The sequence below is a fragment of the Heterocephalus glaber genome, unplaced genomic scaffold (assembly GCF_053883595.1).
Source record: "Heterocephalus glaber isolate CG9 unplaced genomic scaffold, H.glaber_assembly_v1.0 deba00001744, whole genome shotgun sequence".
Taxonomy (NCBI): domain Eukaryota; kingdom Metazoa; phylum Chordata; class Mammalia; order Rodentia; family Bathyergidae; genus Heterocephalus; species Heterocephalus glaber.
In genome coordinates, this window is record NW_028258450.1 from 6,271,324 (window position 1) to 6,288,481 (window position 17,158).

At 49.1% G+C, this 17,158-nt stretch overlaps 1 protein-coding gene across 1 annotated transcript; it reads left to right on the top strand.

Moving 5' to 3' along the window:
- Nucleotides 1-51: 51 nt before the first annotated feature.
- Clec11a (C-type lectin domain containing 11A) lies at nucleotides 52-2,807 on the top strand. The gene is made up of 4 exons (XM_004866792.4): nucleotides 52-239; nucleotides 436-619; nucleotides 875-1,066; nucleotides 1,401-2,807. The coding sequence occupies exons 1-4, from the start codon at nucleotides 93-95 to the stop codon at nucleotides 1,844-1,846; spliced, it is 969 nt and encodes a 322-aa protein (XP_004866849.1). The 5' UTR covers nucleotides 52-92; the 3' UTR covers nucleotides 1,847-2,807.
- Nucleotides 2,808-17,158: the final 14,351 nt, after the last annotated feature.

The window sequence follows — 17,158 nt, forward strand, 5'->3', positions numbered from 1 at the left end:
GGTACCAGCCTGGGACACTCGCCAGTCCCCGAGATCCCAGCCCCACCTGGCATTCTGACACCTGAGACCTTGGGTTGCCAGAGCCCGGCCTGATGCAGGCAGCATGGGTTTTCGGGGCCCTGGTGGTCCCCCAGCTCTTGGGCTTTGCCCACGGTGCGCAGGGAACAGAGAGGGAGTGGGAGGGGGGCTGGGGCGGCGCCCTGGAGGAGGAGCAGGCGAGGGAGGCCCTGATGCTGAAGGTGAGCCACGGACCTGGAGCGGGGAGACTCTGGCCGGGGAGGGGGGCATTTCAGAAGGGTTAGGGAAATGGACCCAGGGTAGAGATGCTGACGGGCCAGAGGACGGGGCTGAGGGGCTCAGAGAAGGGATTTGGGCTGGAGAGGGGAGGGCGGGCCATGAGGAGTCCGGATGGACTGAGCATGCCTCCCTGGGCAGCATCTGCAGGAGGCCCTGGGACTGGAGGCTGCCAGGGGGGGAGAGAATCCTGCCCGAACTTTTGAAGCCAAAGGGGCCTGGGCAACTGAGGAGGACCAGGGGGAAGAAGAGGAGGAAGCAATCCCAACTGCCTCCCCCAGCCCCAGCCCCTCTCCCACGCCCGAGGACCCCATCACTTATATCTGTGAGTAGCCTGCCGCCCTGGGTCTTTCAGTGGCTCATGGCCAGCCCGGAGCCCCCACACCCCCAGGATTCCCGGCCCTGGACCTCTCCTCCCAGGAGCTCAGGGCACTGGACCCTTTCTTCCACAAGTTCCAGTCCCTCCACCAATTCCGCCCTCTGGAGCCCCAGGTCCCTCGTTCCTCCCGGCTCTCGGGGCCCTCCCTGCGCCCCCACGCTCCCCCTGCAGTGCTCCCCCTGTCCGCCCGTCCACCCGCAGTGGGCCGCCTCGCCGGCCTGGACGCAGGCCTGCACCAGCTGCACGTCCGTCTGCACGCGTTGGACACCCGCGTGGTCCAGCTGACCCAGGGGCTGCGGCAGCTGCGGGAGGCGGCGCGCGACACCCGCGACACCGTGGAAGCCCTACAGGAGGCGCAGGGCCGCGCAGAGCGCCTGCACGGCCGCCTGGAGGGTGAGTCCGTGCCACCGGGGCACATAGGGGACTGGGGGAAGTGGGGACCCTGGGCGAGAGGGCCCCCGAGAATCTCAGAGTAGCAGGCTGGGTGGTTAGAGTAGCTGGAATGCGCGGTGGCGAGACTCTCTTACCCGCACAGCCAAGCTGAACCTACTCGGGCGGCGCCACGCCCCCTGAGGCCCCGCCCCAACCGCCTGGCCCCGCCCTACTGCGGGCCGCTTTTCTGACCCGCCCGCCTTCCAGCCCTCCCGGGGAGACTCTGGGCCCGCCCCTTCCCCCGCCCCTGAATGCTCTGACCCCGCCCCTTCGCGCCCTGCTACCCCTCTCGTAGGCTGCCTGAAGGGGCTTCGCCTGGGCCACAAGTGCTTCCTGCTCTCGCGAGACTTCGAGGTTCAGGCGGCGGCGCAGGCGCGGTGCGCGGCGCGGGGCGGGAGCTTGGCGCAACCGGCCGATCGCCAGCAGATGGAGGCTCTCACCCGCTACCTGCGCGCGGCGCTCGCTCCCTACAACTGGCCGGTGTGGCTGGGCGTGCACGACCGGCGCGCGGAGGGGCTCTACCTCTTCGAGAACGGCCAGCGCGTGTCCTTCTTCGCCTGGCACCGCGCGCCCAGCCCCGAGCCAGGCTCCCACCCCAGCTCCGCGCCGCACCCGCTCAGCCCCAACCAGCCCAACGGCGGCGCGCTGGAGAACTGCGTGGCGCAGGCCTCGGACGACGGCTCCTGGTGGGACCACGACTGCGAGCGGCGCCTCTACTACGTCTGCGAGTTCCCCTTCTAGCGGGCGGCCTCTGCCTGCTCCGTGCACCTTCCATAGCGCCCCTCTCCCAGGCCCGCCGTGGGAGTGCACCCCGTCCCCGCCTGGCTGGGCGCTCCTGTGAGGGTCTGGCGGGACCAGGACCCCTTCCATGCTCCTGCCTTTCTTGGAGCCCCAGAATTAGAATGATGAAGGACACATGCACACTCTGTTCTGCACTCTGTCCTAAATACACTCTGCACGCCCTGTGGATGTCTCCCCCCATCATGCGCCTTCCGGCTGCCCCTGTGACCCGGGTCCTGTCAGTCATCGCAATGCTCTGCCGATACTGCAGGAAAGAACCCATTTCATTTTGCGCTGTGTTAATTAGTGTGTCACAAACTTTTTTCCCAGATAGTACCATCCCATCGGGCTCTGCTGGGAGAGGAGATACACTTCCTATTTTTCCCCTCTCCAAACCTCCCGGGGCAAGTGTTCAGACACAAATGAAGGGCTTTCCCAACCCTGAAGCTCGGGCTCCCATTGTTCCCTCCTCTACTTACTGCCTATGAAGTCATGAGTCTGTTGCTTCCCTTCTCTGAGCTTCAGTTTCCTCACGAACATGGGCACAATTGCCCTGACTTTATACAGCTCTAGGGATGTTCAAGTGAAGCCAGGGGAAATGAACATTTTCAAAGTGCTTGAACATTAGCCACACACTTCCTCCCTTCCTCACCATTGTTCATACTTGTATTGTTTGGGGGTCAGTGAAGATAACCAGGGGTTACCAGCCTGGGCCTCAGCACTTTGACAGGACCCTTTGAGGGGAGGGGCTCTTCCTAGTGCCCCTGCCAACATCGGCATCACAGGCCTCACCTTGATAGGTCATGGAGTCCAGGGATGGGGAGGTGACCCTGACCGTTCTTAAGTCTCTACCCCGGTCCCCCCTTCAGCCGTACAAGCCACCCCTGGCATCTCCAGAAGAGAATAATACTTCTTTTACTTACACAGTCACTTCTCTGCCTTGTAGCTACACAGGATATGCAGAATGGGTGTGGGGGGAGTGCCCTGGGATCAGGAGGCTTTGATCCAGGACACTGAGACATCAGACTGACACTGATAAGTACCACCATGACCAGTGAGCCCAAGGCCCTCGTGGTGCATCCATTCCAGAAAGTGTGTAAATGAAGTTATGCAATGGTTACCTGCTGCATTCAGAGCCAGATGGCCCAGGTTCTAATCCTATCTCAGCCACATACCTGCTGGGCAAACTTGATCAGGCTTACCTTTGCTGGGCCCTAAGTGTCCTGATGTGTACAAGGAGGAGAATAATATCTACCTCCTAAAATGGTAGAGGGGCTGGGCCTGGTGGCGCATGCCTGTGACTCCAGCAGTCAGGAGCCTGAGGCAGAAGGATCACCACAAGTTTGAGGCCAGCCTAGACTACATGATGAGTTCAAGGCCAGCTTAGAATACAGAGTGAGACCCTGTCTTAACCTGCCTCGCCCCCGAAGTGGTAGAGAGGTCTTTGCAATACCCAGATCTGACTCTCACTGGGGCACCTGACCTTCACCCCATTGTTCTTTCCAGGCCTCCCCCTTCCCTGTAGAGTGAACACCCAACTCAAAGACCCACCCTTCGGGGGTTGAGGGCTGCCTTAGGTACTCCCACATCTCCTTGCCCAGCCCTGATCAGCCAGGCTGGGCAAACCTGGGGATAGGGTGGGGGGTAGGGCTGGGAATGACCAACTGCGTCCCCAGTGCCAGCTGGCACATGGAGCCCACTGAGTGCAGATGCATGTGTGAGGCAATGTGGAGACACTGAGGTGAGGCAGAGCTCTGCTCCTTTGCTCCCTGGCCCACTCCAGGGAGGCCAGGTCTGTATCTCCTCCGGTATCCACAGGGCCTCCTTGACAGGGCGAGCACCTGGCACCAGCCCAGGGGCAGAGCTGTAGGCTGGAAGAGCCAACCTAGGTGGGGAGTGGAGAACATCTGAGAGGATGTTTATCCATCTGAGCAGCTCGTGATACACAGGATTTGGGGCTGGTTCTTGACTCAAGGCAACACGTGGGAAACCTGCCCCCTCCGCCAGGAAGCCCTCCCAGGCTTCCCTCCCTGTCTCTCCACAGAGCGCCTGCGGTTTTCGAGGCCAGAGCCACACACCATAGGAGGCCACAGCAGCTGACTGGGATCGGTGACTTAAGGAATTCCGCCTTAGTACTACAAGAAGAGTGCAAGGCCTGATTACCCACCCAGAGCCTAAAGAAGCAGAGACTGCAAGGTCTCACGAGACTACAAGTCCCAGGAGACCCAGTGCGGACCCTCGTTTCCCAGCAGTCGTTGGGCTTCTGGTGCAGGTCCTTTCGCAAACGCTGCCACCTCCATCCACTTGAGGCTCGCCTGCATTTCCCAGCAAGCTAATAACCACGCCCCTGGCAATGAGATCAGAGCTCTCAATGCCCAATCACAGCCCAGACGACTCCTCCCCCACGCCCCCCTGGCCCATCACCAGGTGCTTTGGGAAATGTAGTCCAGAACCTCGTCCACGAGTAGGAAAACGGAACTGTAGAGGGTAGGTGTCTTACAGACGGTCTAGGGTTATTTATTTATTTATTTATTTATTTTTATTTATTTATTTGGTACCGGGGATCGAACTCGGGTCCTTGCGCTTTCGCAGGGTCGAGCGTCTTTTAAAGAAGATTTCAAAGCAAAGTACAAGTGATTTCAGAGGGCAGATCATAATTTTTTTTCCCGGTACCGGAATCAAACTCAGGATCTTGTGCTTGCCAGGCAGGTGCAGTGCCACCACATCCCCAGCCCTCATAACCATTAAAAAAAAAAAAGAATTCAATAAAATATCAATATGCATAAATGATGGTATGGAATATTTCTCTAAATGTAGATGCCTAAGTATGAGCTGAATTGCAATGTAAAATACAACATAGAAGTTCTTCCTTTGCCTGGAAAATATTTGCTAGACAAGATATTTGCTACACACAATATTTCCCATGCCAACTTAGTTTTTTAAAAAACAAAAAACAGGGCTGGGGATTTAGCTCAGTGGTTCTGCCGCCTGCCTCAAAAGTGCAAGGGCCCCAGTTTGATCCCTGGTACCGAAAAAAAAAAAGAAAAGAAACGAAAGACAAGCTATTTATTTGGAAATAATTTCAAATTTACTGACAATCTGCTTAAATACAAATAATACAAATTCTTTTTTTTTTGGACTAGCTATGTAGCCCAGGCTGGCCTCGAACATGCAGTGATCCTCCTGCCTCAGCCTTCTGAGTGCTGGGATCACAGATGTGCACCACCAAGCCAGCCACAAATACTCTTTATTCAGATTTTTTGTTAGCTATTTACCCCACTGCTTTAGCTCTATCATTCTCCATCCTCCCACTCTCCCTAGTCACCAGAGACAAAGCCAGGTTTGTTGTTGCACTGCAGTGAGGAAAGACCCGTGATGGGGCTATAGGATTTAGAGGAAACCAGCAATTTGGGTAAAATATAAATGAAACGGTATTTTGACAGGTTCAGTGTAAACAGGGATGGATACAAGCGAGTCGGCGTCAGGTCTGAACTGCAAAGTGGACCCAGAGTCTTGTCACTGGACGCTACAATGTTGATATCAGTGTGGCTCATGGTGCCTAGAAACTGACCCCAGGGCCTCCACCCTGAGCTACATCCTCAGCTCTTCTTATTTATCTATTTATTTATTTATTCTTTAAAAAAAAATTTTTTTTTTTTGAGACAGGGTCTTGTTAAGTTGCCCAGACCGGTCTCAAACTGGTATCCCCCTGCCTCAGCCTCCTCAACAAGTGGGATTACAGGTATGTGTCATCAGCCGGGATCAGAAACTATTTGAAGCTATACAGTGGCTGGAAATAGAAGTTCCTTGTCTGTGTCCAAGGGGCTGCAATCTTCCAGGCAAGAAGCAGTAAGTCTGCTTTTTCCTGATCCTCCATTCTTACGGGAGCACCCACCCTCTTGTACTGGGGATTGAACCCAGGGCTTTGGCACTGAACAATATTCCCAACCCTTTTTTTTTGGTACTGGGGATTGAACTCTGGACCTTGCGCTTGTGAGGCAGGCGGCAGAACCACTGAGTTAAATCCCGGGCCCTTCCCAGCACTTTTATAATACATTTTTCTTTAATTTTGAGATAGGGTCTGGCTAAGTTGCTTAGCCTGCCTCTGCCCTTCTGGATACACTTTCACATGGCAACAGTGTTGCAGTCTATAATTTAGAAAGCCAAGTGTCTAGGTGGTGAGGTAACAGTAGTCACTCAAAGCAGGGTGAGGATAGTTTATAGCTGCAGCACATCCCTGGGGGCAGTGTTTCTGTTAACTGGCAGCTGGCTTTATCTGTCCCAGTAGTGGGACCGCGGAGCAGGTTTTATGGTAGTTTGAGCTCCTCAATACAATAGACACATAGGTCTTCTGAAGCATGTAAAGGTTAATCACACACCTTATGGCCCTCTGCCCTTAAATTCTTTAGTGTATATTTCCAAAGACTGGAGATGTTCCCTTGCATAACTACAGTAACCAACCTCGGCAGATGGAACACTGAAGCAACCATTTTATCGAATCTACTGCTCTCCTTTCGTTAGTTGACTCGATGAGTTCTGCATTAGTCTTTACCCCTCCAGCTCGGGATGTGGCTGGGGGTCCGTTATGGCGTTTAGTTCTTGTGTCTCTTTAGCTGCCTTTTAAAAAAAAATTATATTTTTAATTGAAACAGTCATTGTACATATTTATGTCTTTAGCTGCCTTTAATCTGAAACATTTCTGTGTTTATGACAGTGACATTTGGGAAGGACAGGCCTTCCCCCTTAAGTAACAGAAGCTCCTAGGGTCAGGGATTTAGCTCAGTGGTTCTGACGCCTGCCTCGAAAGCACAAGGTCCAGAGTTCGAGCCCAATACCAAAAAAAGAAAAAAGAAAAAGAAACAGAAGCTCCTCGTCTGTGTGGGCCTGATGTTTCTTGGTGAGGATGAATGTCAGGTTGTCCCATCTCCAGGAAGGAGGCTGTGGGCAATCCCAGCCCATCCGACGCAATCAGTGTCCGACAGTTCCTTATGGTCTCGTTGGTGTCCACACCCAGCTGACTCCTCGTCCAACTCCTTCATTATTTAACTGCTGTTTTTTCCCTTCTTTTGCAAGTCATAAGCCATCTCTGGCAGACACTTTAGGACCAGGTCAGTATCTGTTTCCTTATCCCAGCTTCCCCCCGGATTGACCGTCCATCCCTGCATTCCCACAGGGCCAGGTTTAGATGCAAACACAAGCTGACTCTGATCCAGAAAATGAGCCTCTACAGCAAAAGAGAGTTGTAGGTTTGGGAAAGTAGATACAAAAAATCCTAAATCAAATTACAACCTGTTCGATCTACTGTTGCATCCTGAACAAGTCGGATTTGTGTCACCATGATCAAGTAGGATTTATATCATAAATGCAAAGATGGATCAAAATTTTAAAAAGCTTTCAATGTAATTGACAGTGTCAATAGATCTTTCAATGTAATTGACAGTATCAATAGATCAAGAAGAAAATATAATGATTGCAATTGATTTGGAGAAGTAACTTGTGAAAGCTTTACATCTGTTTAGTATTACAAATTAAGGCACTTAGCAAATTAAGGAGGGGAAAAAGGAATTTTCTTAACTTTGTAAATCTCCCAGCAAACATACATTAATTTAATTGCCTCTTCTGGCTTGGATGTCTTCCTCGTGGTTATTGCTTTACATAGTACTATATATAAGTCCTGACTAATGCTTTATTTAAAGAGAAAAAGGAATGAGAGATGGATGGGAATAGAGAGAGCTGTCATTGTTTGAACATGATATAATTATATACACCGTAAAATCAGTAAATCAACAAACTATCAGAACAAATAGTAAGAGATATCTGCAAAGCCTCCACACACAAGATTAACCTGGAAAATCAACTGCATTTCGTTACACCAACAGTAAGCAAGCATAATAAAAATGTAATAAAAAATACCACCCACAGTCCCCGAACAAGCTAGAAGTCATCTGGAAATCAGCAAAGAAGAAAACATAAGCTTCTATGGAGTCAACTTCACGTCTAATAATGATCCTTCAGGATAACTGAGCAAAAACAGGCATTCTTTCACCAGGCGTGGTGCCTATACTCACATGCCTAGAATCACAGCTCTTGGGAGGCTGAGGCAGAAGGGTTGCAGTAAGTTCAAGGCCAGCCTGGGTGAATAGTGAGTTCAAGGCCACCCTGGACTACACAGACAGACCCTGTCTCAAAACACCAAAAACACAAACAAACATGTTTTCTGCTATCATTGGGGTGTTAACTTTCACATGGATGTGAATCCCTCACAAGTTAAAAAAATATATATATAGATATATTTGTTTGTTTCTTTGTGACAGGGTCTCCCTTTGTGGTTCAGGCTGGCCCTGAACTCACTATGTAGCCCAGGCTGGCCTCCAGCTTGCCGCGATCCTCCTGTCTCTGCCTCCTGAGTGCTGGGATTACAGGCATGGCCACCACACCTGGCAGTGCTTTTTTTCCAATACCAGAGATCGAACTTGGGACCTTGCACTTTCAAGGCAGGTGTGGCACCACTGAGCTAAATCCCCGGCCCTAGTAATCTATATTTTTAATACATTTGCTATTAAATTTGAACTTGGCAGCTTTATTGAGATGCACACAGAATACACTTCACACATTTAGGAGGTACAGTGAAATGGTTCTTAGTATATTCACAGCTTTGTCCTACCATCCCCACGGTAATTTTAGAACATTTTCATCACCTGGGAATGAAACCTTGTACCTCTGAGGTATCACAGTCATATTCCCCTGGTTTTTGTCACTCTTCTTATGTTTAAAAATACGGAACTATAAAAGGGCACAGGGAATTTGGGGCAACAGACCTGTTCTGTCTCATCTGGGGCCGTGCTGCAGGATGTTTGCATTGGCTGAAACCTCAGAACCGCCCATGACAAGGACAGAGTGTAGCCAGGCATGGTGCCCGGAATCCCAGACTCTGGGAGGCTGAGGCAGGAGGATCACAAGTTTGACTCTGGGCCACTTAGCAGCTTAGCAAGACCCTGTCTCAAAATTAAAAATAAGCTGGCCATGGTAGTGCACACCTGTAGTTTTAGCACCTGGAGGCTGAGGCAGGAGGATTACCATGAGTTTGAGGACAGACTGGGCCACACAGTTAGTTCAGGGCCAGCCTGAACTACACAGCAAGACCCTGTCTCAAAAAGAAACCTAAAAACAAACAAAAATACCAAAGGCCAGAGTATGTAGCCAAGTATGAAAGCCCTGGGTTCAAATATCAGTACCAATAAAAGGAAGATAAAGCAAGGACCTGAGTTTGATCCCCAGTCCCAAAAAAAAAAAAAAAAAAAAAAAAAGGAAGATAAGTCGGGCTACATGCAAACTATGCCTTAGTTTTAAAAATTTTTTAAATGCTCTTTTTTTCCTCATATGAAGGGTACGGATTTGACAACTTTAAAACTAATAGGTTTGCCTATAAAAACAACTCACACTAAAATTATAAATCAAGAAATAGAGGGCCAGGGATTTAACTCAGTGGCTTCACTGCCTGCTGTGCAAGTGCAAGGACCTGAGTTCAATCCCTGGTACCAAAAAAAAAAAAGAAAAAAAAGAAAAAAAAAGAAATAGACTGAAAAAAACTTGTATTCCTGGTGGCATAAATGATGTTAACAATTTCATCTGAGCCAGGGATTTAGCTCAGTGGTGCTATCACCTGGCTTGCAAGCACTAGGTCCTGAGTTCGATCCCCAGTACAATAATAATAATAATAACAATAATTTCATCTGAAAGGCACAAGGGAGGGAGAAAAACCCTTCTAGCACTCAAAAATTCAGTCAGGCTGGGGTTAGAAAGAGACCAGGTATGGTGGCACATGTCTGTGATCCCAGCACTTGGGAAGCTGAGGCAGGAGGATCGTTGCAAATTTGAGTTCAGCCTGAATTACAGAAAAAGAGCCTGTCTTGAAAAACAAAAAACAAAAATGATACCTCTACAAGCCAAGCACAGTGGTTCACACCTGTAATCCCAGCATTTGGGAGGCTGAGGCAGAAGGATCTCCAGGAGTTCAGGGCCAGCCTGGACTACACAGTGAGATCCTGTCCTCCCCTCACCAAAAAAAGAAAAAAAAAAAAATATATATATATATATACAAGTGAACAGGGTCGAGGATTTAGCTCAGTGGTTCCACTGCCTGCCTTGAAAGCATGAAGTCCCAAGTTCGATCCCTGGTACCAAACAAAACAAAACAAGTGAACAAAAAAACATAGTTGGCCTTAGTTCCCCCTCCTAATATCTCACAATGGGGATTAAATTTTAACCCATGAAGCCTTGAGGGACACATTCAAAACTCATCCAAACCATAGCCGAGGCTGAAGTACAGTGGAAATCACACGACAACTGGAATTTGTTTCAAAATCAGCTACCCGGGGCCTGGCCTGAGAGTGCACACTTGTGATCCCAGCACTCTGGAGGCTGAGGCAGAAGTACAAGCCCAACCTGGGCAATTGAGCAATTTAGTGAGATCCTGTCTCAAAATAAGAAATAAGAGCCAGGCATGATGGCTCATACGTATAGTCCTAGAACTCAGAAAGCTGAGGGAGGAGGCTCACTGAGAGTTTGAGGCCAGCCTGAATTACTTAGTAAGGTCCTGTCTCAAAAATAAATAAATAAGTATAAAAATGAAAGTAAATAAAAAACAGGTCTGGGGCTGTAGCTCAGTGTGAAGGCCTTGTGCTCCATCTCCAGTTTAAAAATAAAAATTGAAGGGGCCGGGGATTTAGCTCAGTGGTCCTGCCGACTGCCTTGGAAGTGCAAGGTCCCGAGTTCAATCCCCAGTACCAAAAAAAAAAAAAAGCTAGTCTCAAAAAATAAAAGTCGGATGCATGGATGAGGTGGGTGGAGAGAGGGCTGGAAGACGGCTGGCTGGATAGTTAAGGGAGGGTCCTCACTGGAGGCCACCTGCTTCTGTTGGCCTTCATGTTTTCCACAATGTGGCTTTTTTTTGGTACCGGGGATCGAACTCGGGACCTTGCACTTGCTAGGCAGACGGTGGCACCACTGAGCTAAATCCCCAACCTGGTGTCTTTCAAACAAAGAAAAGGACTTCATTTGGGGAAGGCTTCATTTTCGTTGTACAAGTTGAGCATTCCGCATTCACAAGTCCAAAATCTGAAATGTTGCAGGTGTCAGGAGTAGGAAATCCCTCATGTGAACTTGTGAGGAGGGTCAGCCAGGGCCCAGGCAGAGAACAAACAGCGTATAAAGTCCTTCTGGCTCTTGATGCACATATCCCAAAGTCTGAAAAAAATCCCCAGTCAGACTGCTCTGGTCCCAAGCATCTCGGGTAAAGGATACCCAACCTATGCAGGGTGTGGGTCTGAAACATACGACAAATGTTTAAATTTTTACAAAAATTATTAGAGTAAAACATTGCCATTAATTCTCCTCCTAACATCTGCCTTTGCTTTGAACAGTATCTCATCATTCTCGCCACCTTTGAAGCAGCTCTGGAAGTCCTCTTTCAGGTCTCTTTGCGGCTGCCTCAATGTCCTGAATTCATTTAAAATGTTTACGACAATTTATGTCAAAAACATGATGCTGTGTCCTCATCCACCTTATTCACTGAATCTGGCACCGTGGGGCTTCTGGCTCTTCCTCAAAGTTAAACGACCATGAAAGGTAAATGTTTTGAATCAGTGTAGGCCATTGAGGCAGCCACAACAGTGCAATTTAAAAACACTCACGAAAGAGGACTTCCAGAACGCTACAGAGAGTGGCAAGAATGATGGGATAAGTGTGTTCACAGGGAGCATGAGTATGCTGAGGGGGTTCATGGCAATGTATCTTTTACAAATTTTTAAAAGTATAAACATTCACTGTATTTTTCAACCACATCTTGTATTTATTTGGTCTTGCAAGAGTTAGATCTTCAAGAACTCTTTCAAGAGAGAGTTAAAGTCATCATATTACAGTGACCCATGCACAGCCATGTTTTTAGCAGCACAGTTCACAATAGCTTAGAAGCGGCCTATATGTTCGTCAGTAGATGAATGGATAAAGAAAATGTGGTATTTACACACAATGGAGAACTACTCTGCCGTAAAGAAGGAAAGACTTCAGTCAGCTGTAGGAAAATGGATGCACCTTGAGACCACAATGTTAGGCGAAGTAAATCAGACATACAAGCTCAAATAGCACATGGTTTCTCTTATATGAGAAACACAAAGTATAAAGAGCAAAATAAAAGGTAGATAATAGGGAGTAGGGAGATAGAACCTTTTCAAATTCAAAGGGGATCAAGAGAGAGGGGAAAGGAGATGAAAAAGAATCTAGGGCTGGGGATTTACCTCAGTGGTTCCGGTGCCTGCCTTGCAAGCGCAAGGTCCCGAGTTCGATCCCGGGTACCAAAAAAGAAAGAAAGAAAGAAAAAAAAAGAATTGAGAAGTGTTATGTCCATCCCCATGAGGAATGGGGTCATAATGCACTGCCAATTTGGACTAATGAAAAACCATCAGTGGTGTCGGCTCCCACAGGGCCTCGGACTGGGGAGCTGCAGGCCACGGCTCTCGGGCCGCTCTGCAGACTCAGACCCCAGCCTCAGGGCTCTCAGACCGCATCTGCTCCCTGTCCAGACCTAATGCTGATCTGGCTGCTCTTGCTCAAGCCTCTTTCCTGGACCCTTATCTGTTGCACAGTCATAGCTGCTTCCTGCCCTGCTCCGACTGGGCAAATGCCGGAGGAACAGACATTAGGGACAGACAGACAGGACCCCGCCAACTCCTCCCTTGGGGGCAGCACACAGTGGCTGATAGGGTCCTAATCCATCCCTTGATTCTTTTTTTTTTGGTACCGGGGATCGAACTCAGGACCTTGTGCTTGCGAGGCAGGCACCAGAACCACTGAGCTAAATCCGCGGCCCTCCCCTTGATTCTTTATTGAGTGCCTACTCTGTGCTAGAGGCTGGTGGATGAGCGGGTACTGGCCTCACCTCTAAGGAACTGAGAGACCAGTGAGGGAGAAGGAGGTGGATCGCATAATCCAAGAGCACAGTCCTGCCCCACCCCCGCCCACAGCCATCCCCTTTCTCTGTGGGAAGCTCCTTCCAAAGCTTCTGCTGTAGTAGCTGTGGCCCGGGGAAAGCTGTGGGGGAGAAAGTGAAATTGGCCTGAGGTATAAAGAAGGGAAGTTTAAAAACAAAAGGCAGAAGGGCCTGGGATTTAGCTCAGTGGTTCCGGCATCTGCCTTGCAAGTGCAAGGTCCTGAGTTCAATCCTCGGTATCCAAAAAAAAAGTCAGAGGGAAAGAAGGATGATCTGGGCACAAGGGCCAGCAGGTGCAAAGGCCCTGTGGTGAATGAGGCAGGGAAGTCAGGATGGGTGTGCACAGGGGGAGAAGGGACAAGAGGGCTCTGGGGAGGCTGCAGTCCAGGCCTAGACTCAGATTCAACCCACGCCTACCCCACATCTAAAGCTCCGCTCTTTGTGCGACACCAGTGGCCCCCTGAGGGCCATGGGGGTCCGCCTGCTCCCCGCGTCCTCAGGCTCAGGTGCTGGGTGGCCCTAGATTCCTGTACTCTCACCCCGCACAGCCGGCCACCACTTGGCCCCAGCCCACCTTCTTCGTCCCAGGCTGAGCTCCTGCACTGTCCTCCTCAAAGTGGGCAGAGGCGTCACCTCCTGCTGCTCAGCAGTGTGCAGCCCAGCCCCCGCCCTCACCGTCACCTTGCCCGCCTGGTGGGCACCACCAGCCGACCCCCCAGACCCGGGACACACACACATACACACACACACACACCCGTCCCAGGCACCACCACCACCGCTCACCTGGACCTGGGCAGCAGCTTCCTCTCCATCTGGCCTCAGCCTAGGAGCCACAGCAATTGTTCAAACCTAAGTCAGAAATTATCCTTCTTCTGCTGCAGAGCCTGCTATGGCTCCCAGAGGACAAGCTGAGGGACCCACGTGACCTTCCCTCTTTCCGCTCTGCCTGGACCTCCCACCTCCTCCTGATCTCTCACTCTGGCCTCCTTGCTGCTCCTTGAATATACCAGGCAGTGTCCTACCTCAGGACCCTTGCACAAGCCAGTACTTCCCCCCACCATACCCTTTCTCCAGGTATTTATACAGCTGGCTTCCTCACTGCCTTTAATCTTTGCTCAAATGATACATTCTTAATGCAGTCTCCCTGACCATCTGCCTATCGTCAAGGTACAATTTTTAATTGACACACAGTCATTGTATATGTGGAAGGGGTACCCAGTGATATTTCAGTGCATGTATACAATGTGTAATGATCAGATCCGGGTAACTGGCATATCCATTACCTCAGTCGTTTCCATTTCTCTGGGTTGGGAACATTCATAAGCCTCTTAATTAGCTGGTTTGAAATAATATACAATTAATTGTGAGCAGTCAGAGATTCCACCTGTGTTATAGGACATTCCAGGTCACTCCTCCTGCCCACCGGTACCAGTTCGCCACCCTCTCTCCATCCTCAGTGCCCTTCCCAGGCTCTGCCGACCTCTGTTCTACTCTCTACTCCTGTGACACCAACGTTTACCTTCCACGCATCAGCGAGGGACAGGCCTTTCTGTGGCTGACGTATGTCACTTAATTAATGCCCCTCGGTTCTGTCCACGTTGCTGCGAATGACAAAGTTTCATTGTATTTTGCGACCGATAATATTCCATTGTGTAGATACACGGTGTTGTCTTGGTCTGTTTACCTGTCAATGCGTCTTATGTTGATTTCATATTGACAATACACAGGCAAGTGTAGCTGCCTCCTCCAAGTGCTGGCTTCATTTCCTCTGGACGCAGATCCAGTAGCAAGAGGGATGGATGACCTGAAGCTTCTGTCTCCAGATTTCTGTGGCACCTGCATACTGTTTTCCATGAGGGCTGTGGTAACTGACGTTCTCACCAACAGGGGATGGAAGCTCCCCTCTCTGCATCCCCACCAGCATTTGTTTTTATGATTTCTGCAGTAGTCATTCTCCCCGGAGTGAGAATGTGGTTTTGACCTGCATTTCCCTGATGATTAGCAACTGGCGTGCTTCCACATACTTGTTGACCATGTCTATATCTTCTTTTGAGAAATGTCTTTTTTTTTTTTGTACCAGGGATCGAACTCGGGTCCTTTTGCTTGTGAGGCAGGCAGCGGAACCACTGAGCTCAATCCCCGGCCCTGAGAGATGTTTATTCAAGCACATTTTTATTTTTCAGACAGGGTCTCACTGTGTAGCCCAGCCTGGCCTCCGACTCATGGTGATCATCCTGCCTCAGCCTCCTGAGTGCTGGGATCACAGGTGTGCGCCACCACCTGGCTACACACATTTGGGGGGGTACTAGGGATCGAACTCAGGCCCTTGTGCTTGTGAGGCAGGCAGCAGCACCACTGAGCTAAATCCCCGGCCCTACACACTTTTTTTTTTAAAGCATATTACTGAGAGTTTTTTGCTGAGTTGAGTTTCTTATATATTCTGATGCAAATCCCTTGTCGGATTAGTAGTTCACAAGTATTTTTTCCTGCAGCTTTTCTCCTCACTCTCTGATGGTTGTTTCTTTTGCTGGATGTTTCTTTTGTTGGATGTAATCTTTTTATCAATCTTTGCTTTTGCTGCCGTGCTTTTGGGGTTATATCCAGAAAATCTTCATCCATGCAAATGTCCTGAGACCACTGCCCCAAGGGGCCCCTTCCTGCCTCATTGTCACACCCTGATTCCCTATTTTTGCATTAAAAAAAATCATTTTAGGATCTTCATTCCTTCCTAAGATCTGTATTAGCACTGGTGTCACTTCATTTCAGCCGCCAGAGCTTCTGTTAACATCGCTGTGGTCTGCAGGTCATAAATTATCTCAGAATTGGTTTATCTGAAAATGAAATTCTTTCATCTTCATTTCTTTTTTCCTTTTTTTTTGGTACCAGAGATCGAACTCAGGACCTTGCACTTGCGAAGCAGGAGGCGGCACCACTGAGCTAAATCCCCAGCCCCTCATCTTCATTTCTTAAAGAGTATTTCCACAGCTTATAAAATCCTGTGTTGACTTTTGCTCCTCTTTTAGCAGTTTAGAAATCCTCCTCCACCATTTCACAGCCTCCCCTTCTCTCCTCTGCGATGTCAGCCCAGATCCATGTTGTTGAACTGTCTGAATGCATCATCTTCCCCCAGGCTGGTCTCCTTGTCTGAATTTCAGCAGTTTCACTGTGATGTGTTTTGTGAATGATTTTGTTCTATGTTTCTTGCTGGAAGTTGATTGAAATTCTCGGATCTGTAAGTTGATGTCTTTCACTAAATTTAGTACATTTAGTATATTTCTTTCTTTCTTAATACCAGGAATCAAACTCAGGGCCTGGTGCTTGCCAGGCAGGCACTGTACCACTGAGCTACATTCCTGGGCTCTTTTTGTTGTTTTTTTGAGGCAGGGTCTCCCTTTGTAGTGTGTAGTGCAGGCTGACCTCAAACTCGAGGCAATCATCCTGCCTCAGCCCTTGGAGTGCTGGGATCACAGGTGTGCACCACCACACCCTGCTGGGGCCATTATTTCTGCAAGTATTTTTCTGTCTCATTTTCTCTTTCCCTCCTTCTGAAATTCCAGTCACTGTAAGGGTAGACTGACTTATATTGTTCTCAAGTCTCTGAGGATATATTCATTGTTCTCTATGTTTTTCTTCTTTCTTAAGGTTAGATAATGTCTATTATTCTACAATATTTTCAAGTTCATTGATTTCATTTCTAATCTGTGAAACTTAATCCAATTAATTTCAGCTGTATTTTTCAGTTCTAAAATTTCCAGTCAGTTCTCTTTTTAAAAATAATCTCCTGGGCGGGAGATTTAGCTCAGTGGTTCCACTGCCTGCTCCGCAAGCACAAGGACCCGAGTTTGATCCCCTGTACCAAAAAAAAATTTCTCTTTCCCACTAGGGTCCTCAAAGTGTTTATTCATTAAGCATACCTTTTCCTTTAAGTCTTTGAACATAGTTTTATTAGATGATTTAGTGTCCTGTGTATTGCAATATCCATGGTTTCATGGGGTTAGTTTCTTTTTTTTTTTTGAGACAAGGTCTTGCTTTGTGTTCAGACTGGCCCTGAACTCACTTTGTAGCCCAGGCTGGGCTCGAACTCCTGGTGATCCTCCTGCTTCTGCCTCCTGAGTGCTGGGATTACAGGTGTGAAACACCACACCTGGCAGTTTCTTTTTTTTAATTTCAGTACCAGGGATCAAACTCAAGGTCTTGCTCTTGCTAGGCAGGCTTGGCGCCACTGAGCTAATCCCTCACAGGGTTAGTTTCTGTTGACTTTCTCTTGAGTATGACTCATGTTTTTC